Below are 21,772 nucleotides of genomic sequence, written 5' to 3' on the forward strand. Positions count from 1 at the left end.
TTAATACTTTTAAATGATTTTCAGATGATTTTTCTCTAAATTCTGCCAAATTTAAGGTAGTTTTTTAAACTTGTTGGTGAAGATTTCTGCTTTTTTTTCAAAACTGAGAATCTTAATTGTGAAAAAAATGAATTATATGGAAGAAAATTGGGGGGAAAAGTGTGATTTCCTAACTTTTGTCCTAATTTTAGTCAATTTAATGAAACATCCCTCTTTTAAACTCCACATGAGACCATATATGACTTATTAATGTGGAGTTTGTTTTTTACAGTGGAGAGCAGGGAGGCTTGGCTTGTTGCATTACAGAAATGAAAGTAAAAGTAAAAAAACTAAACCCATGAAAAGCGCTGACACACTGGCAGTCAGCAGGGTTTTATTTTAACCCTCAGCTCAGTTTTTTACCCCTCAGATTCATCTCCCTTCACACGTAAAGATGCTCCACAGTCTGAAGCCCTGTGAGATGGAGGCTGGAGGTTTCTGCTTTGAAAACAGCCGCAGGTAAAGAAGCAATGCATCCTTCTTTTTTCCACTGCTGCTACTGAAGCTAAGATGGATTAGCTGCTTGTTTATTAGCACACTGTTCATGATCTGTATAGCTGAAGTGTGTCTGTAGTTCATTGTGAGTTTATAAAGCATCATTTAATCATCACTTATGATCTGTTGTCTGATGGTAAGTGTCATTACAGCCTTCGTGAGTCTGATTTGAAGGATTTGAAGAGAGTCTGAGGTTCCACAGTGAGAACATGTGTATCACAGTCAATCAATCTTTATTTATAAAGCACCAAATCACAACATAGTCATCTGAAGGCACTTATCTAAACTGAACTCACTGGTCTAAACCGAACTCTTCAGGTTTTAATTTTAAAGAGACCCAACATTCCCACATGAGCAACACTTGGTGACAGTGGAGAGAAAAAACTCCTTTTAACAGGAAGAAACCTCAGAACCAGAACCAGGCTTATAGTGGGAGAACATCTGCCTTGACCGGTTGGAGTAGAGAGGAGAGAGAGGAAGGATAGGAGAGAGATCAAGGAGAGAGAGGAAGAGGAGGAGAGAGGAAAGAGAGAGGAAGGATAGGAGAGAGAAGCACATTGAAGGTCCAGGTCTGGAGTCTGTCATCTGGACGTCTACAGGCCCAGATTACCTGTGAGACCAGAAAGCACAGACAACTCCGGGGAAGAAGTTTAGGTTATTGAATGTATTAATAGTACATGAATGTTAATGGATATAGATGGATGGATAGAGAGAGAGAGAGAGGAGGAGAGAGGAGCTCAGTGCATCATGGGAGTCACGGCATGGCTTAAAAACACTTATTTGTCTCAGAGGGCTTTAAGATACAACCCTCTCTACTATTAAACCCTCCAGTCATATAAGAAAAGATGAAACATTGCTAGAAAATTCAACAGAGGACGGTTGGACATGCAGGTTTCATTGGTTCAAACGGAGACAGAATCAATGTAGAGACACAGAATTATATCATTGAACCATGAAATACAAAGCAGCAGCAGCTACATGCTCCAGAAAACTACAAGTAAAGAAAAAACTATACACGATTAGTCAGATATCATACTTACTCTGTACTTTTCTATAAGAAAACACCACAAGACGATACATTAAAGTGGATTAATGTTGAAAATACTTTAATGTAAATTGCTTATAATAATTACAGTATACCAATTTACTGTGAAATTACAATAATAATTTGTAATTTGTAATTTATTGGGCAGTATACAGATTTCAGTTCATGTCCTTAATGCTAAATATAGTTTATAACCACACTTCAATAGGGAGGGTTCAACTGGAAGCACATTATTATACTTATTGAATACAGTGATGAGTCTCAATTGATGTAAAGCAGCAATCTTAAGGTCAGATAAGTATTAAAGGACGAGTTCACAACTTTCCAACATTGGCCTAAACCAACAGTCAGGTTCATACTGGCTATTAAAATATCCCCTTTAAATGTGTGTGTGTGATATATAAACATGTTTCTGTCATTTCCAGAAACACAATGTTGGAGTCCAGTTTCTCAGAGCTCGGCTACAAAGTTCCCAACGCCAGAAAGACGGGGACGACCATCGCTGGTATCGTTTATAAGGTGCCTGCAGACATAGGAACACACTGATATGATGATTCAGATGAGCCTCCTCTAGAAAAGATAGACTATAAATGCAATAAAACAACAGAACTAGCTACTCGTAAAGCTGGAAGTTGATCAGAAAGTTAACCAGGTGTTTCTATTTTTCTGTCCACGCCCGTCAGGATGGCGTGATCCTGGGAGCAGACACCAGAGCAACAGACGACATGGTGGTGGCCGACAAAAACTGCATGAAGATTCACTACATCGCTCCCAAGATCTAGTGAGTAGAGGCAGAGTTTGGTCTTCAGTTCAAAGTAGATGTGAAGCTTCTTCTATGACACACACATTAAATCTGTCACCAAATCCGCCTTCTTCCACCTGAGGAACATTTCCCAGACTCCGTCCTTCACTCTCTGACTCTGTTGCCGAGACTCTCATACATGCATTCATCACCTCACGTCAATCAATCAATCAATCAATCTTTATTTGTATAGCGCCAAATCACAACATAGTTATCTCAAGGCTCTTTACACATAGAGCAGGTTCTAAACCGAACTCTTCAGGTTTTAACTTTAAAGAGATCCAACATTCCCACATGAGACACAGTGGAGAGAAAACAGGAAGAAACCTCAGAACCAGACTCAGAGTGGGCGGCCATCTGCCACGTCTAGACTATTGTAATGCCATCTTGTATGGGGTCCCCAATAAAACGTTGGACAGGCTCCAACATGTCCAAAACTTAGCTGCCAGGGTTCTCACTCGAACTAAACTAAACTTCTTCTCCTCACTTATAAATCTCTTCATGCCGTTGCACCCCAGTACCTAACGGACCTCCTCCATGTTTACCACCCTTCACGGGACCTACACTCCGCCAACTTGGGCCTCCTGTCCATACCCCCCGTGTACCAGAGGCAAACCATTGGGAGCAGGGCCTTCAGTGTGGCAGCTCCTACACTGTGGAACTCGCTCCCTCCTAACATTCGCCAGGCACCAACTCTGAGCTCTTTTAAATCACTGTTGAAAAGGCACTTGTTCCTGCAGGCTTTTAAATAAAGTTATTATTATTATTATCATTCATTTATTTATTTATTTATTTTCTTGCTTCAGCAGTCTGAGTTAGTCCAAATGATTCATTATTAGCTTCAGATTAAACTTTAAATACATTTCTACACAGAAGCAGGACTGTGGATTTAGTCCTCTATCAGCTAATGGTCAGTATGAGCAGGATATGTGTGTACTCAGTAAAGTAAGTGTGTGTGTGTGTGTGTGTGTGTGTGTGTGTGTGTGTGTGTGTGTGTGTGTGTGTGTGTGTTTTAGCTGCTGTGGCGCCGGCGTGGCTGCAGACGCAGAGGTCACCACACAGATCATGTCGTCCAACGTGGAGCTGCACACACTCAACACCGGAAGGCCTCCTCTGGTCGCCATGGTAACCAGGCAGCTGAAACAGATGCTGTTCAGGTGAGGAGATTAAAAACGAAGAGACAGGAAGGAAAGCACAAAAATACCTTCAAATAATGCCTTGATATCTGTTAATAATTAGTTATCATAATTCAGTTAAGTTGTGCCCAGTCAGATTTTATTTATCCAATTTTAATTATTGTGTATTTGGTTCAACAATTATAAAAACACTTTTGGACACTTTTTTGGACAAAAATGCCACATTACTAATAATCTATTGCACATTTTCTTGGGTTTTATGTACAGTAGTTGTTTCTTGTCCCACTGAATGAGAAGCAGCAGCCTGTCTGTTATGTTTTAGGTACCAGGGTCAGGTGGGTTCATCTCTGATCGTTGGAGGAGTGGATGTGACCGGAGCTCACCTGTACAGCGTTTATCCACACGGCTCCTACGACAAGCTGCCCTTCCTCACCATGGGTACGCTGTCTATATTTAATATATGTATATATATATATATATATATATATATATATATATATATATATATATATATATATATATATATTGGATCTACAGCAACTCGTGGCAATGACATCACTATGAATGTTTGATTGTTTCAGGTTCTGGTGCTGCAGCTGCTGTCGCTGTGTTTGAGGACAGATTCAAACCAAACATGGAGGTGAGACTGACTTTTCTTTTTTCTAAATTAAATCAGTTTGTCTCGAGGAGCTTTATGAGCCAAAACATCAAATCTCAGTCTGTATATAATCATAAATTCTCTCTCTCTTTCTATCCCTCTCTCCCTCTCTCTCTCTCTCTCTCTGTCTCTCTTTCTCTCTCTGTCCGTCTCTCTCTCTCTCTCCCTCTCTCTCTCTCTCTCTGTCTCCCTCCCCCTCTCCCCCTCTCCCCCCCTCTCTCTCTCTCTCTCTCTCTCTCTCTCTCTCTCTCTCTCTCTCTCTCTCTCTCTCTCCGTCGCAGCTGGAGGAGGCGAAGCAGCTGGTACGAGACGCCATCGCCGCTGGGATTTTCTGTGATCTGGGTTCAGGCAGCAACGTGGATCTGTGTATCATCACTCAGGCCGGGGTCGAGTACCTGAGAGCCTACGACAAGCCCACCACCAAGGGCAAGAGGTGAGCCACAATATGCTCCTGTTGGCCTCCTGTCTTCTTCTTCTTCTTCTTCTTCTTCTTCTTCTTCTTCTTCTTCTTCTTCTTCTTCTTCTTCTTCTTCTCTGTGCAAAACAACTCATACTGCTGCTGGTGAGGTCAGAAGCTCATAACATGTTTTAGCTTTTTAGCTGCTGCTGATTTATTCACAAAAGTCAGTCTTAGATATTGAAAAAAGGATTTAAGGGAAACAAACTATGCAGGAAAACATCCACATGCACATTATTAAACTGCAAAAAGAGACAGAATAAGTAAGAAAAGTACATTTAAAAAGGGTTAAATTCGACTTTTTTTATTCTCCAATGCTAAATCAAATTCAGTCATCTCAGTTTTTACTGTTTGTATTAAATATAATGTGATTTTTCCCAAACTTTCCCTTCATTCAAATCTTATTTTACTGCTTCTTACTTTAAAATAGAAATATGTGCAGAACAAATATGAACAAATTTAACTTATAAAAGCATCTAACCATAACCCTAACAATTAGTTGATTCATCTATTAAACCACCTGAAAATTAAATTAATAAACAGCTGATTTGATCTTTTTTTTCAATCAAAAGTCCCAAATATTCTCTGATATCATTTCCTTGGATGTGAAGATTTAACTGAATCTTTGTGTGAATAGAAATGTTTCACTATTTTATATTTTATGACATTTTATATTATAGACAAGAACCCCCCACCAGATGAATCCATAATGAAAATAATCATTTAGAGACTTGTTGCTTTGCTGTATTTGTGTCTATATTATGTGAACTTATCGTATTTGCAGCTTGTGATTAAACACAGTGATCTTTAGGATGATGAACAACTGTAATTAATGCATTTTTTGTTCATCTTTTTGTCTTGAAGGGAGGGACAGTACAGGTATAAGCGCGGCACCACGGCCGTCCTCACCAAAACCGTGACCCCGCTGACTCTGGATGTGGTCGATGAATCAGTTCAGACTATGGAGACTGAATAAAAGACTTCTATTCTCCAGATGTAGCTGTGCATCAGTGTACTGGAAACAGGAAAAGTGTGAGGTCACATGATTCATAACTGGTTGTTTATCATTGTTAAGAAAGTAGTTTTTCCTTTGACATCATAGTTTTATGAATAAAAGCTTTTTTTGGTCAAATGATGTGTCTACAGGTTATTTGTTGATCACACATGAAGGTCATCTTTCTTGTTCTTTCTTCCTCTTCTTTATTTCTGTGCTCATCTTTCTTTCTTTCTTTTAACTGTTGTTTTAAGACTTACTTGAAAAATTGTGAAACGCTTGACTGTTTTTATGTTTTGCACTATAAAGAAACAGTCAGACCGGAGCAATTTTGATGCTGGAACTATAATTATTATTTTTTATATATTATTATCATCATCTTTTAAACTACAATACTCTTTTAACACTCTTTAAATGCTGCTGACTGGCTATTTAAACACGTTTCCATTCAGTCTCAAGATGCGTTTCATTCTTACATGAGATGAGCTCGGCGGGTGGAGTAACCGCACTGGAACGTTCGCTGTATACGTTATGAGGCTCAGTTCCCGCCCGAGCGGCGATATCCGATAAACTCATCAAGCGCTCCTCAAACTGTTAGCCCCGACCGCTTGCTATAAGCTGATTGGCTGACGCGGCAGAGAGGCGTCGTTTGAATTTCGGTTGTTTGTTGTTGGTTTCGGCTCGACTCGGCTCTGCTCGGTTCGGACATTTAAAACATATATTTCAAAGGATATTATTAATTATCCAGCTCTACAGGTACGTTAACTTATCTTTTATTGTGTTGGTGATTTTTTAAAACCGTATTATTTGTGTTGTAGGAATAAAATAGCAGCTAAAAAACCGTTACGGTGAAACCGAATGGGGAGCTAACATGCTAACGGACATTTTTTATTAACCGTATTTTTTAAATATTATTTGAATTAATGTGAAGTTGTATCAGCGGTAACATTAATGTAACTTTAATGTTCCAGTTGTGGGTTAAAATGTCGTCCTTATGGTCCTCTTTAGTGTTACTTTAACTTGATTTAGAGCATCATTTTTGGGGGGTTATTAACATCAAAGCCACTTTTTATCGGTTTAAATTGAGTTTAGCGTTAACACTTTTTCCACTGTTAGTAAGATTTTGAATGCATGGCTTCTACTTTGTAAAGTAGTATTATTATACTGTAGTACTTGTCGTGAAATTACTGTATATTACTGCTTCCACCACAACTTGTTATCAAAGTTACTCCAGTTTCTTTCTGACTGATTTAATTTGCTATTTTCTGTTGTTTGGAGATATAAATACAGCCCTGTGCTCCTGGTTTTGTATTAATAATTGTTGGCGTTGTATTAATAAGTGTTGTCTTGTAGTCCCATACAGGCTGGATACACTTATATTAATGACAGGAGCTTTAAAGGACAGACCTGTAATGATTCCTCCTGTTCATACTGACATTCATAATGTTTACAATGGAAGTGATGGAGGACTAAATCCACAGTCCTCCTTCTGTGTAAAGGGTTAGGGTTTAAAGACTACTAGTACAAAAAATACTACTACTATAACAATAACAACAACTACTACTACTACTACTGCAAAATATACTACTCCTACTACTACTACTACTACTACTACTACTACAACAAAATGTACTACTACTACTACTACTACTACAACAACAAAATGTACTACTACTACTACTGCTACTACAAAATGTACTACTACTACTACTACTACAACAAAATGTACTACTTCTACTACTACTACTACTACTACTACTACAACAAAATGTACTACTACTACTACTACTACTACTACTTACTTCTACTACTACTACTACTACTACTACTACTACAAAATGTACTACTACTACTACTACTACTACTACTGCTACTACAAAATGTACTACTACTACTACTACTACTACTACAACAACAAAATGTACTACTACTACTGCTACTACAAAATGTACTACTTCTTCTACTACTACTACTACTACTACAAAATGTACTACTTCTACTACTATTACTACTACTACTACTACAAAATGTACTACTACTACTACTACTACTACTACTACAACAAAATGTACTACTTCTACTACTACTACTACTACTACTACTACAACAACAAAATGTACTACTACTACTGCTACTACAAAATGTACTACTACTACTACTACTACTACTACTACTACAAAATGTACTACTACTACTACTACTACTGCTACTACAAAATGTACTACTACTACTACAACAACAAAATGTACTACTACTACTACTACTGCTACTACAAAATGTACTACTTCTACTACTATTACTACTACTACTACTACAAAATGTACTACTACTACTACTACTACTACTACTACAACAACAAAATGTACTACTTCTACTACTACTACTACTACTTCTACTACTACTACTACAAAATGCACTACTTCTACTACTGCTACCTCTACTATTAGTACTACTACTACAAAATGTACTACTTCTACTACTACTACAAAATATACTACTACTACTACATGTACTACTACTACTATTACAAAATGTGCTACTTCTACTACTACTACTACTAAATGTACTACTACAAAATGTACTACTACAAAATGTACTACTACTTCTACTACTACTATTACATCTACTTCATAACGACTGTGTGGAAACATTGTGGATTTATTCCTCCATCACTTTACATTAAAGCACATTAGAAGGTTTTAATGGTCAGTATGAACAGGAGGAATGATTACAGAGAGGAAAACCTCTTTACTTATAGTCTGGTGTTTTAAAACAGAACTTGAATCTGTCATTTGATAATAAAAACAGTGTATCAGGAATACAATCATGCAAAAAGAGAAGTTATTTGCATCTAACAAATGTTTTCATTAAGGGTTCCCCCCCCCCTCTTAAATTACAATTTCATAAAATGTTTGAAAATAGTGTTAAATTAGGGCTGCAACTCACTTTTATCATTTATTAACCTGCCAATTTATTGTCTTGATTAATCAATGTTGCAGCTTTATGTCTCATGTGGTTTAGGGCTGCAAATACTCTTCTTTTTTTAATTATCGAGAGTCAAATTAAAGACGTGAAATCAAAAGTTTTCTATGTTTTTGTTTAGTTTATTAGTTATCACATGATGTCCTTCGTCTCTCAGCCAGGTCTCGGCTGGAGTCTTTTCCCTCTAGTGTTCCTGACCCGTGTGTTAGAGGAAATGCGCCACGACGATTCAGCCGCCAGCCGGAGGAAGGGCACCACTCCGAAACGTCGGCCTCCGCAGCCGGGCCCGAGCACCTCTGGTTCAACGCGGCGGTCGCCGAGATCACCGAGATCACCGAGGTCACCGAGGTCACCGAGGAGGAGCGGAGTTTCAAGTGAGAGTCGAATCACATGAATAAAGTCAAACTGTGACAAATCAGCAACAAAAAGCCCTTTCACATCTGAAATATGTCAGCAGGACTACAAGATCATGTTCCACATTATCTAATCCTTTATCTAATTCTCCGTCAATCAGCTGATTACTCTATTTTTTTGTTCATGTGTTTATTTGCAGGAGCTTCTGCTGTGTCTCCCAGGAAGAAGAGGTTTCGTCCAGGAACCAGAGCTTTGATGGAGATCCGTAAATACCAGAAAGGCACCGACCTGCTGCTCAGGAAGGGACCGTTCTCCCGCCTGGTGAGTCACACTGAAAGGCATTCGGGCCTTTTTTTAGTTAGTATAAACCTTTTATACATTTATCTTTATCTTTTATTGTGTATTCTAGCAGGAACAACACACAATAAATATACTTAACCAGAAATAGCTGATGGTTGTGTGGAGAGTCCTGCAGGTTGAATAAATGTCTGTAGTTGTGTTATTTATGGATCGTGACGTAACTTGTTTACTTATTTTAACACCATGGAGACGAACCATTAAAATGTTTTTCCTCTCGTCTGGCTTCAGGTCCGTGAGGTGTGTCAGAGTATTTCCCATGAAGCTCTCAGGTGGCAGGTGTACGCTCTGATGGCCCTGCAGGAGGTAAGCAGCAGTAACATACAGTAACAGTAACAAAAAAACTACAAACTGAGTGTGAAGCAGAGACTGTGCATTCAGTTTGGCTTCAAGTGTTCATGGTTTCAAAGATAAGAGCTTCAAGAATCTCTGTAAAACCTTCCTGTTGGGTCAAAATGAACCCGAGCACAACAAGCATTAACTCAAACATAGATACAATTTAATTTAAATGAGGCCTGTTGATTATAATTTCCCCAAGAAACCTGTGATAATAAGTTGGATTGAAGTTGGCTAAATAGGTGATGATTTATACCTTTTTTTTTTTTTTTTTTTTTTTTTTGTATAGTTTTCTATACTTTTGTTTTATTTTTATTATAATTGGGCTTTCTTGTTTATTGTATGTTTTTAATGTTTCCAATTCTTACTGTTAAATGTTTGATTTTATGTAAAGCACATTGAAGTATGACCTCAACCGGTCCAGCCAGGTGTTCTCCCACTCTGAGTCTGGTTCTGAGGTTACTTCCTGTTAAAAGGGAGTTTTGTCTCTCCACTGTTGCTCATGTGGGAATGTTGGGTCTCTTTAAAGTTAAAACCTGAAGAGTTCAGTTTAGAACCTGCTCTATGTGTAAAGAGACGTGAAGAGGCGCTATACAAATAAAGAAAGATTGATTGATATGAAGTGGTCAGAAATATTGAAGATATACTTTTTCAAATAGTTTGATTTTTGTCCATTAAAACCTTTTCATCTACCACCCCCCCGCGTCCCTTCCTCTTCCTCCTCCTCTTCCAGGCGGCAGAGGCGTTCCTCGTCCGCTTGTTTGCCGACGCCAACCTGTGTGCCATCCACGCCAAGCGGGTCACCATGTTCCCCCGCGACATCCAGCTGGCCAGAAGGATCCGAGGAGCCGACACCTTATAAACCCCCTCCCCCACCACTCACCACCCACTGTTTCAAAAAAGGACGTTTTTTTCTGTTTCTATGTTCTCGCAGCTTCAGTTTGAGGTCAGCTGCAAATATCAAGCCTACAACATCTTTCACCAAACTCGGGTTCATGTTTTAGTTTGTGAGAGTGAAGAATTTTGAGTTTGCAGGTTTTAAAAAGGACAAATGTTCACTGAAGTTCAGCTCCTTTTTATCAATAATGGTCTTTGTCAAGCAGTTAAATGTATCTACTGTTCATGATCACTGCTTTGTATTTAAGTTTTAAAATGTTTATTTTGTGAATAAATGTTGAGATTTTTTCTATAATGTGCGTTTGTGTGTGTCGTATTTTGGATGCAAGCAAACATTTAGGACCTTCAGGAAGCAGGTTTAACTAACTCTGAGTTAAAACCTTAAAGTCCGTGTAAAGTCAGAATAAATATGTGTTCTGAGTTTGACATACCACAGACAAGTGTGTTGTTAACCACCCTGCCAAATTTGAATGATTAAAAAAACGCCAAATATATGAAATTAGGCTTCAAAGTTGTGTAAAAATCAGCCTCTTTCTCTGCTACCAAGCCCCGCCCCCTACCAAGTGTCACCTGTCAATCAAAGTCACCACCTCTACCAGAAACATGGACACTACGTCTGAGAGCTTTCTGTTGCTAGCTCGGTGGCTAACTCGGCTGCTAGCTCAGTGGCTAACTCAGCTAACTGGCTAACTCTAGACTGTAGCAGTAGTAGTGTGTGCTGAATGTATTTATACCTCTACAGCAGCAGGGGCGGGTTTATGCTAACGCTTCACCCAGAGCTAAGTAAAGTAGCTCTGGGTGAAGCTCGTGCATGAGGAGATACCAAGCCCTCATTAATGGAGCACCGATAACACGATTCACCATGGCAACAGGAGAAACGAAGGACTCAGTCTCACTCCTACTTCTCCCCAGTGTTTTGACTGTTCCTTCCTTCCCTACCTCCCTTCCTTCTTTCCTCTGTCCTTCCTTCTTTCCTATTTTCTTTCCTTCTTCCTCCCTTCCTTTCCTTCCTGCCTTCCTTCCTTCCTTCCATCTTTCCTTCCTTCTTCATCCCTTTCATCCTTCATCCATCCTTCCTTCCTTTCCTTCCTCCCTTCCTCTGTCATTCCTTCCTTCTTCCTCCCTTCCATCCTTCCTTCTTCCTCCCTTTCATCCTTCCATCTTTCCTTCCTTCTTCCTCACATTCATCCTTCCATCCATCCATCCATCCATCCATCCTTCCTTCCTTCCTTTCCTTCCTCCCTTCCTCTGTCCTTCTTTCCTTCCTCTTATTTCCTCCCTTCCATCCTTCTATCCTCCCTTCCTCCCTAGATAGATAGATAGATAGATAGATAGATAGATAGGCTTCAGTTAAAAAAAGAAGATGAACTCAGGTTAGTTGCCATGGTAACCGACTCCAGAGTTTCCTTGAACTCTGAGTCAACAAACTAAGTGTTGGGCTCTGCGGTGTTTTGTTTTTTTTCTGTCGCATGGAAGAAGCTGGTGATGTCTGTCTGTCTCTTCATTCTCCAGCTCCTTTCATCCTTTCATCCTTTCATCCTTTCATCCTCCCTGATGTCCTCTTAGACGCCCTTTTCTTTCATTTTAATTGGTCCCAGGGGGCGTCCGACGGCCAATAAGATCACTTCTTACCTGCGCTGCGAGTCACCTGGGCCTCTGGCTGCAGGGAGGAAACACCTGGAGGAGAGAGAGAGAGCTCAGGTGGGCGACTGCCGGGAGGAAAAACAGACAAACAACAAAGAAGAGAAGAGAAGAGAAGAGGAGGAAAACCAACCAGGAGCTCCTAAACCAGAGCGGTAAGATCTTATTCCTCTCCTCCCTCCTCCTCCCTTTACCTGGAGTAAAATGAGGAAGCTATGATGTAGTTTTCAAAAACTCTTTAAAAGGCTTAAAATTAATTCACAATAGTCATAAATAGCCAAACGTGTCTTATCTCGTAGATCCATCAGTTTTCTGCCACCTGTCTGCTCCGTGTCATGTTCATTAATCCATAATTATACAATTAAAACATTTTCTACCAGCTTGTTAGTAACATTTAAACATGCTGGCCTTTTTAGAGTTCATATATATATATATACTTTATATTTAAGGCAAGGAACAGGGAAAATGCAGACAGACAGGATATAAAAGCAATGATTTAAAAGTGTTAAATTGGTAATAAAAGATAATAGAACAAGAGATAAAATGAGAGATTTAAAAGCATTTTAAAAGTAAAAAAAAATAGCTTTTGCCCTTTAGGGGATATCTTAGAAATATGTATATGTGTCTAATTTTCTATATATTTTTTTATTTTTTATTCTTTAATTACTATTAGTGGAGGAGGGGGGGGGGGTTAATTGTATGTTTTTATGTTTTTTACTGTTAAATGTTTGTTTTTATGTAAAGCACATTGAGTTTCCATTGTGTATGGAATGTGCTATATAAATATAAATAAAGCTGCCTTGCCTATTGTTTGATAAATACTTTAACAATTAGAAAAGTTCACATTGTTTCTGCGTGTTTAGAATTTTAAAAAACTCTTTTATAATATTGTATTTTTTATTTGGTTAGTTTTTTAGTTTTTTATGAATCTCTTTATTGGCATTTTTTGGCAAATAACAGAGTAATCACCCCATCAGGTATGCCACTTATAAACCCCAACCCATTTCCACCCACCCAACAGTTGCATGGCTGTACAATGACATAAAAAAAGAAAAGGTATAATCATAATTGGTTATTTTTTTTAAGACTTTGAAATCATTGAAAAGTTTTGATATTGAGATCAAAGTAAAGAGACGAGCTTTAACTCAGAGATGTTAAATGAGTCTGTTTTCAGGTCTCTAACGACGCTGTGACAGTTAATGATCTCCTCCAGCTTCTCAGGACCATCATGATGTCACCAGACGAGCGAGCCCTCGAGGAGCTGCTGTGCTGCAGAGACCTCGGAGACGAGGCGGCGGGGACGGAGGAGAGCGCTGTGGGAGACAATGTGAGCATCAACACAATAGACGACAATAGTCGTTATTAAAGGAAAGGTTCACAGTTTATTATTAAAGGAAAGGTTCACAGTTTATGTAATTATTAATATATCTCATTCGAATGAGCTTTAATGTAAAGTGATGAGGACTGTATTACAGTGTTTCCACACAGTCATTATAAAGTAGATGATCAGCTTCTATTGAGCTTCAGCAGTCTGAGTTATTATAGTTATTATAGTTACTATAGTAACTATAGGTAGTCATATCTAGTGATATCTGACATGTTTACTGAGTAGGAAAGTACATGGGGGAGTAGTAGAAATAGTACTTTTTGTAGTAGTACTAGTAGAAGTAATACTTTTTGTAGTAGTAGTAGTAGAAGTAACAAAAAGACTTTGGTACTAAAACACTGTAACGTTGAAACATAGAAGATGAAGATTTGACTCATTCAGACGCTGAAGCTTCATATTAGCTTCAGATCAACTTTTAAATCCATGTTTACACAGAAGGAGGACTGTGTGTTTAGTCCTCCATCACTTCCACTGTTAGTTTATTATGAAGGGATCTTCTAATGGTCAGTATGAACAGGAGGAATCATTACAGGTCTGTCCCTTAAAGCTCCTGTCATGAATATAACTATCCAGCCTGTGTTGGTTGGACTACAATATACCAATTAATATACAAGCCAGGAGCACAGGGCTGTATTTACATTTTCTGACAGGAAAAAGAGCAAAATAGAAAAGCAACTTAAACATCTCAGAGTTAATGTGGTTTTTAAATCACTTCAACCTCGCTGTCACCAACTTTCCTCATTTTTAAAAAAATTAATGAATTTAAATCTCTGTCTGCCTCCAGACTCCGGCAGCCATTTCTCTCCCGGAGCCAATGACGTGTGCCGGATGTGGCGAGCAGGTGTGCGACCGCTACTTCCTGTTGGCTGCCGGCAGCGTTTGGCACAGCGCGTGTCTCCGCTGCAGTCGGTGTGAGTGTGAGCTGCAAACGCATCCATCGCTCTACTGGAGGGACGGAAACATCTACTGCCAGCAGGACTACTGCAGGTCAGAGGAATTATATAAAGGTTAAAGAAATGGTGTTATATTGTTTATAATTATAATTTATAAGAGGCGTTTGAGGCATAAAAGTATCACGTTCAAACCATAGACAGTATAAACAAAATGGACGTAACATCCGTGACGTCACCCATTGGTTTGTGGACTGCTGCTCGGAAGCCAATAGTTTCTAATCTGGGCAGCGCCATCTTGAAATTTCAGGTGCATGCTGGGAAAAATAAAAACACGGATTCTACTTATATGGGCATGAGGCGGAGCCATGGGCGGAGCCATGGGCGGAGCAGGGAGGTTGCTATGGTTGCGAGGGCTTGAGCTCGAGGACATTGGTCAATCAACCTGTCAATCAGGACGTAGCCACGCCCTAATGCATACCCTGCTTTATCGTCACATATAAAATCAGGGAGGCCAAAATGTCCCAAATGAACATCATACTGCATTGAAGAAGGCTTTAAACTAGCGATTGAGACCATAAACACATTTTGAAAACGTTTACTGAGGTTAGAAATCAAGTGAGAAGTTGGTGAATTCTCCATTGACTTGTATAGAGACGGTCGCCCCCTGGTGGCCTTTTGATAGAATGCAGCTCTAAGTTACTTCCTGGTTGGCCTCATTTCATTTTCATTTCATTCATTCATTCATCCATTCACTCACTCACTCACTCATTCTACTCTACATTTGTTTAAACTTGTCTTTTTTTAACTTTTCTTTTTTCTCTCTTGGTGTTCAGGATGTTCGGCGGAGGTCAATGCGCTCGCTGCTTTCAGCCAATCCCGGCTTCTGCTCTGGTCATGAGGTCCGGTGAGCTGACCTTTCACCTGCACTGCTTCTCCTGCGAGGTCAGCTCACTGTACAGTTCACTCACTCAATCACTCACTCACTCACTCATTCATTCATTCATTCACTCATTCATCTCACTATGAATGCTGATGTGTTGCAGGAGTGTGATGCTACATTAATGCCGGGGAGCCTGTACTGCATTCAGGGTCAGAACCTTTACTGTCAGGAACATTATCACAGCGACCGGAGCGGCCCGCTGCCTCAGAACCCCCCGACGGACCCAAATCTGAAAGAAGGTGAGATTATGAAATACTGAACACAAAACACCACAAACCACCAAACACACCCTCAGATCCGCCAGCAGCTTTCTTCCTCCAGGTCTCCATTTAACTCAGGAAGATTTTATCTGAACTCATAATCTTCTTATAATCTTTTTTTCTTTATATTTTAGGTTTTTTAACACTGCAGCATGAAACACTTTGAGATTCACTGTAAATTAAAAGTTAAAGTTAAATGTATTATTGTCCAATTTGAACTATTTTAACAGCTTACATTAAAATTTACAGCATGCAGGTGATACATTCTACATGATGATAATAATAATAATAGCACCTTTCATACAAGGGATGTAGCTCAGAGTGATTTACAGGGGAAAATAAAAAATACAATACAAAACTGATAAAGTAATAAAATTAGACATTTAGTAAAAATGAGTTAAAATGATATTAATTAAAAGACAGAATAAATAATTATGTTTTTGTTCATTTAAAATTGTTCACAGAGTCTACATCTCTTATAGCTTTAGGTTGAGGATTCAATAATTTGGAGATTTTTAAATTATGGGATAAAAAAGACTAAATTATGGGATTATAAATCAAATTTTTTAGATAAAAAATCAAAATCTTGCTTTGGGTAAAAACAAAATTGTGAGATAAAGATGACTAATTTTGAGATTTAAAAAGTCAAAATTATATAATGAAAATAAAATTTAATTTTAAATTAAAAAGTAAAAATGTTGATTTGGGCAAAATTATGATTTAAAAAGTCAAAAAAGTATGAGATAAAAAGTTAAAAATGCAAATGTTAAAGTACTTTGAGATTTAATGTTTGTAAAATATGACTCAAAATGAAAGTAGATCGTAACCATAAAAACTAACTAACAACCTGCCGCATTGTACGACAGCTCAACACCTGAGCTCAGGTGACGGGGACGAGTCCGTCAGCAGTCCTGAGCCCCGATTGGACGACAGGGCGACGGGTGGGCGGACCTGCAGGCGGACCAAGCGAATCAGGACGTGTTTCGGCAGCGAGCAGCTCAGAGCGCTGGAGTCGTATTTCGCCCAGAAGCACAACCCCGACGGAAAAGACTGGACCTGCCTCACACACAAGACGGGGCTGCCCAAGAGAGTCCTGCAGGTAATAAATATATAAAACCAGCAACGTCGTAAAAGGTTCAAGTCCAAGTCCTGAAATCACAATGAGCCAAGTTTGAGTCACAAAAGATTTAGAGATGAGCTGAAGGAATTAAAAGCTTATTTTGGATTTTTAAGTCAACCTCCTTTTTATAATATGTCCCAAATAAAACAGGATTTTTAGTTCTGATATCGATACTTGAGAATTTAATTAATATTTAACTAATTCTTATATACCTGCTGATAGTGACTCATAACTTACATAAAAACAACTGCAGCCAAGACTTTATTACATTTTATGGACTTTTTATGAAGAAATACGCCTGAATCATTATTATATCTAAGCTAACCCTCCTGTTGTCCTCAGGTTAAGGAAGGACAGGAGGAAGAAAGGAAGGAAGGGAGAAAGGAGGGAGGGAGGAAAGGAAAGAAGGAAGGGAGGAAAAGAAGAAGGAAGGGAGTAAGGAGGAAGGAAGGGTGGATGGAAAGAAGGAAGGAGGAAAAGAAGAAGGAGGTTAGGAGAGAAGGAAAGGAAGGAAGAAAGGAAAGAAGGACAGGAGGGAGGAAGGGAGGAAGGAAGGAAGGAAGGAAAGAAGGGAGGAAGGAGGAAGGAAGGAAGGAAGGAAAAGAGGAAGGAAGTAAGGAGAGAGGGAAAGGAAGGAAGGAAGGAAAGAAGGAAGGGAGTAAGGAGGGAGGGACTAAAAGAGGAAGGAAGTAAGGAGAGAAGGAAGGGAGGAAGGAAGGAATAGAAGGAAGGAAGGAAAGAAAGAAGGAAGGAGGGAGGAAGGAAGGAAGGACAGGAGGGAGGAAAGAAGAGAGGAAAGGAAAGAAGGAAGGGAGGAAAAGAAGAAGGAAGTAAGGAGAGAAGGAAAGGAAGGAAAGAAGGAAGGAGGGAGGGAGGAAGGAAAAGAGGAGGGAAAGGAAGGAAGCAAGGAAGGATGCATGGATAGAAGGACGTGAGGACAGAAGTATGGAAAGAGGGGAAGAACGAAGCAAAAATTCAAGAAAGAGGGAGGAAGGAAGGAAAGAAGGAACAGTCAAAAGAGAGACGGGGTCAATTTGACCCGGGAGGACGACAGGAGGGTTAAAGAAGAGTTTTTTAAGTCTTAAAACAACAGCTGCTGTAATCATTCCTCCTTCCTCCTTCCTCCTTCCTCCCCAACGAAGGAATTTAAACAATGAGACGCATCTTCACCACAAACAGACTCCGTGTTTGATGGTGTTCTGACTTCCTGTTTTTCTGGTCTGTCCTCTCTGCACGGTGCATTCAGGCGCTGCGTGTAAAACGTATGCTGCCATCCTTGTTTTCTACTTTTATGACTCTTTACTGCCTGGCATCGTTATGATCAGATAACTGAAGTCCGGAGTCCAAATGAACATTAAAACCTGTTTTTCCTGCTGTAATTACTCCTCCTGTTCATACTGACATACAAGAAGAAAGAGGAAAGAAAGAAAGAAAGATGAGCACAGAAAGAGAGAAAGAAGAGGAAGAAAGAACAAGAAAGCACAGAAAGAAAAAACAAGAAGAAAGACGAGGAAGGAAAGAAAGAAAGAAGAGGAAGGAAAGAAAGAACAAGAAGAAAGAGGAGGAAAGAAAGAAAGAAAAGATGAGTACAGAAAGAAAGAACAAGAAGAAAGAGGAGGAAGGAAAGAAAGAAAGAAGAGGAAGGAAAGAAAGAACAAGAAGAAAGAGGAGGAAAGAAAGAAAGAAAGAAAAGATGAGTACAGAAAGAAAGAACAAGAAGAAAGAGGAGGAAGGAAAGAAAGAACAAGAAAGATGAGCACAGAAAGAAAGAACAAGAAGAAAGAGGAGGAAGGAAAGAAAGAAAGAAGAGGAAGGAAAGAAAGAACAAGAAGAAAGAGGAGGAAAGAAAGAAAGAAAGAAAGAAAAGATGAGTACAGAAAGAAAGAACAAGAAGAAAGAGGAGGAAAGAAAGAAAGAAAGAAAGATGAGCACAGAAAGAAAGAACAAGAAGAAAGAGGGAGGAAGGAAAGAAAGAACAAGAAAGATGAGCACAGAAAGAGAGAACAAGAAGAAAAAGGAGGAAAGAAAGAAAGAAAGAAAGAAAGATGAGCACAGAAAGAAAGACAAAGAAAGGTAATGACTCCTCCTGTTCATACTGACCAATAGAAGATCCTACATTATAAACTTACAGTGGAAGTGATGGAGGACTAAATCCACAAACATGGATTTAAAAGTTGATCTGAAGCTAATATGAAGCTTCAACCGTCCAAATGAAAGAAAAGAAAACAAAGAAAAGGAGAAAAGAAAAAGGAGAAGGAGGAAGAAGAGGGAGAAAAAACAAAGATGAGGAAAGAAAGAAAGAACAAGAAGAGGAGTAAAGAAAGATGACCACAGAAAGATTGGGGTTAGATTCATAAAATGTGACGTTGACAGGCGGGGTCTGCACAAATTTTAAATGGGGAGGCTGAGACCGGCAGCAATACCTGTCTCGCTCCTCATTGACCCTAAAGAAAGAACAAGAAGAAAAAGGAGGAAAGAAAGAACAAGAAGAGGAGTAAAGAAAGAAAGAAAGATGAGCACAGAAAGAGAGAACAAGAAGAAAGACAAGGAAGGAAGGAAAGAAAGAAAGAAAAAAGAAGGAAAGCTGAGCACAGAAAGAGAGAACAAGAAGAAAGAGGAGGAAAGAAAGAAAGAAAAGAAAGAAAGAAAGAAAAAAAGAAAGAACAAGAAATATGAGCACAGAAAGAAAGAACAAGAAGAAAGAGGAGGAAGGAAAGAAAGAAACAAAGAAAGAAAGAAAGATGAGCACAGAAAGAGAGAACAAGAAGAAAGAGGAGGAAAGAAAGAAAGAAAAGAAAGAAAGAAAGAAAAAAAGAAAGAACAAGAAATATGAGCACAGAAAGAAAGAACAAGAAGAAAGAGGAGGAAGGAAAGAAAGAAACAAAGAAAGAAAGAAAGATGAGCACAGAAAGAAAGAGGAGGAAGGAAAGAGAAAGAAAGAAAGAAAGATGAGCACAGAAAGAAAGAGGAGGAAGGAAAGAGAAAGAAAGAAAGAAAGATGAGCACAGAAAGAAAGAGGAGAAAAGAAAGAAAGACAAAGAAAGGAAGAAGAGGAAGAAAGAAAGGAGGAGAGTAAATGTTTTAAGTCCTTTAACTTAAATCTTAATTCACAAACATTTCTTACGCGTCTCTCGTCTCTCGCACACTTTCCATCTCAGGTGTGGTTTCAAAACGCTCGGGCCAAGTTGAGGCGCTCCCTCTCCGCCGACGACTCTCAGGTTCACTCCCCATCCTCTCCCCTGAGAGGCGTCGCCGCGGCAACCGCCTCCCCGCATCCAGCCCGCTCCCCCGACGACCAATCGCAGCCCTTCTTCCCCACCAGCACCATCGACCAGCTCCAGCTCTCCCTGCTGACCGCCCCGCTCAGCCGCCAGTCACACCACCAGCAGCAAAACCCCGCCTTATTCCTGGACTACGACTCCCAGAATGCACCTGGGTATAGCTCCTCTCTGGAGGCCTTCGGGGACTTTGGGGAGAATGGAAGTGGAGGAGGAGGAGAAAGAGATGCTGATCCTGAAGTTGATCCTTTTAGACCAGATTACTGTTAGAGAAGAGTACTTTATCTCCTTCCACACTGTCAGTAACTTTAAATAAAATGTAAAAAAGCAACTTTAAAACTAAAAGAGAAAAAAAAAAGATCACAGCTTCTCAAACATTGAAGGATTTCTTGGTTTGTTTGTGTCACACCGGTAATGTCAAGTTGAGTTTTTGTCCTGTCTCCATGTTTGTTTTGTGACTTCCTGTTTTATTTTGGTATTAACTCTCCTCTCGTTTCAGGTGCCTTGTCCTTCCTCATGTGCCACCGGTCTGTTTGTCTTCCCTGAGTCCTGATTGTATCCACCTGTTCCCCATTTCCCTCCATGTGTGCTTATAGTCCGCGTCTCCCTTTGTCCTGTGTGAGTGTGTCTTATCTGTCATCCAGAGAACAAGCATCCAGTCATAGTTAGTCGGTGTTCACAGTCGTTGTTCATAGTTTATGTTATTTGTTGTGCGTTAATTCCTCCGAAGAGTGATTTTTGTTTGACTTTTTGCCGTTTAGTTTATCAGAGCTCCTACTGTAAGTTTAGTTCACCTTTTTTCCTGCCCTTCTCTCGATTGAGGCGCTTTTTGTTCATCACTATTTTTTAAGAATAAAGCCTTGTCAGCTTGATCCTGAGCTCTGCATCTGAGTCCTCTCTTTGAGTTCCTGCTTGATAGTTTTTTTTCATTTTATATTATTGTAAATTCTCATTTTGGTTTTTCTACTATAAAAAAAAAAGTCACTTTGAACTCTGAGAACTTATAGTCACTTTGCTAAATGATTAATGTATTTATAAAAAAACGATAAACTGGTTTATAGTTAAAATAATTATTAGTTGCACTCAAAGTTAATGTTGTTTTATGATCCTCGCACTCACTCGAATGTGTGTTTCTTCGGTCAACGGGAATAAAGTCCAGAAAAAGAGAATAAAATAACATGAGTGGTGGTCTTCATGTTGTTTTTTGCTTCAGGAGTCAGTGAGGAGTTGAAATATGGCCGAAAAATAACATATCTGTGAGTCTGAAGAGTTGAGAGAGATGAGTCACTGATTTTAAATGTTAAAACATTATAGGAGCAAATTATTGTTAAAAATGATGTATAATATGTTTTTCTTCATTGGCACTGAGCTACGTGTTCTTTAATATCTGACTCTTCTCTGAGCAGACACACTTGTAAAACTGTGCAAAGTGATGAATACTGAAGGATCCTTTAATGTTTTACAATCTCATAGACTTAAAATGTTTGTTTGAATATTTATTGTATGTCGTATTTTGGAGCATTTAGTTTGTTCATCACTACGACGACCCGGCTGAGGGGAAATCCTGGTGCAACATGAAAGAATGAGACTCTGCACACCAGATTTAATGTAAAATCTTCAAGGCTTCAAAGTGAGCTACCTGCAGCCCATCACACACACATACCTGTTTTTACTACCCCATGGGTTCCACCCTTTCTAAAG

General features: G+C 39.2%; 3 protein-coding genes across 3 annotated transcripts; all 3 read left to right on the forward strand.

Annotated features, from left to right (window-relative positions):
• Nucleotides 1-328: 328 nt before the first annotated feature.
• On the forward strand, nucleotides 329-5,747 carry psmb10 (proteasome 20S subunit beta 10). Its single transcript, XM_053334962.1, has 8 exons — nucleotides 329-498; nucleotides 2,005-2,098; nucleotides 2,263-2,360; nucleotides 3,398-3,538; nucleotides 3,840-3,955; nucleotides 4,099-4,157; nucleotides 4,457-4,608; nucleotides 5,497-5,747. Exons 1-8 carry the CDS (start codon nucleotides 434-436, stop codon nucleotides 5,606-5,608), a joined length of 837 nt encoding a protein of 278 aa, XP_053190937.1. The 5' UTR covers nucleotides 329-433; the 3' UTR covers nucleotides 5,609-5,747.
• A 544-nt stretch (nucleotides 5,748-6,291) lies between these two features.
• LOC128374706 (histone H3-like centromeric protein A) lies at nucleotides 6,292-10,772 on the forward strand. The gene is made up of 5 exons (XM_053334969.1): nucleotides 6,292-6,382; nucleotides 8,766-8,982; nucleotides 9,162-9,283; nucleotides 9,551-9,625; nucleotides 10,389-10,772. The coding sequence occupies exons 2-5, from the start codon at nucleotides 8,823-8,825 to the stop codon at nucleotides 10,515-10,517; spliced, it is 486 nt and encodes a 161-aa protein (XP_053190944.1). The 5' UTR covers nucleotides 6,292-6,382; nucleotides 8,766-8,822; the 3' UTR covers nucleotides 10,518-10,772.
• Nucleotides 10,773-11,363: 591 nt separating this feature from the next.
• On the forward strand, nucleotides 11,364-20,341 carry LOC128374601 (LIM/homeobox protein Lhx9-like). Its single transcript, XM_053334845.1, has 8 exons — nucleotides 11,364-11,441; nucleotides 12,119-12,253; nucleotides 13,407-13,508; nucleotides 14,365-14,567; nucleotides 15,307-15,415; nucleotides 15,517-15,652; nucleotides 16,540-16,772; nucleotides 19,952-20,341. The coding sequence occupies exons 1-8, from the start codon at nucleotides 11,364-11,366 to the stop codon at nucleotides 20,339-20,341; spliced, it is 1,386 nt and encodes a 461-aa protein (XP_053190820.1).
• Nucleotides 20,342-21,772: the final 1,431 nt, after the last annotated feature.

Source organism: Scomber japonicus, chromosome 15 (genome assembly GCF_027409825.1).
Source record: "Scomber japonicus isolate fScoJap1 chromosome 15, fScoJap1.pri, whole genome shotgun sequence".
NCBI classification, from domain to species: Eukaryota; Metazoa; Chordata; class Actinopteri; order Scombriformes; family Scombridae; genus Scomber; species Scomber japonicus.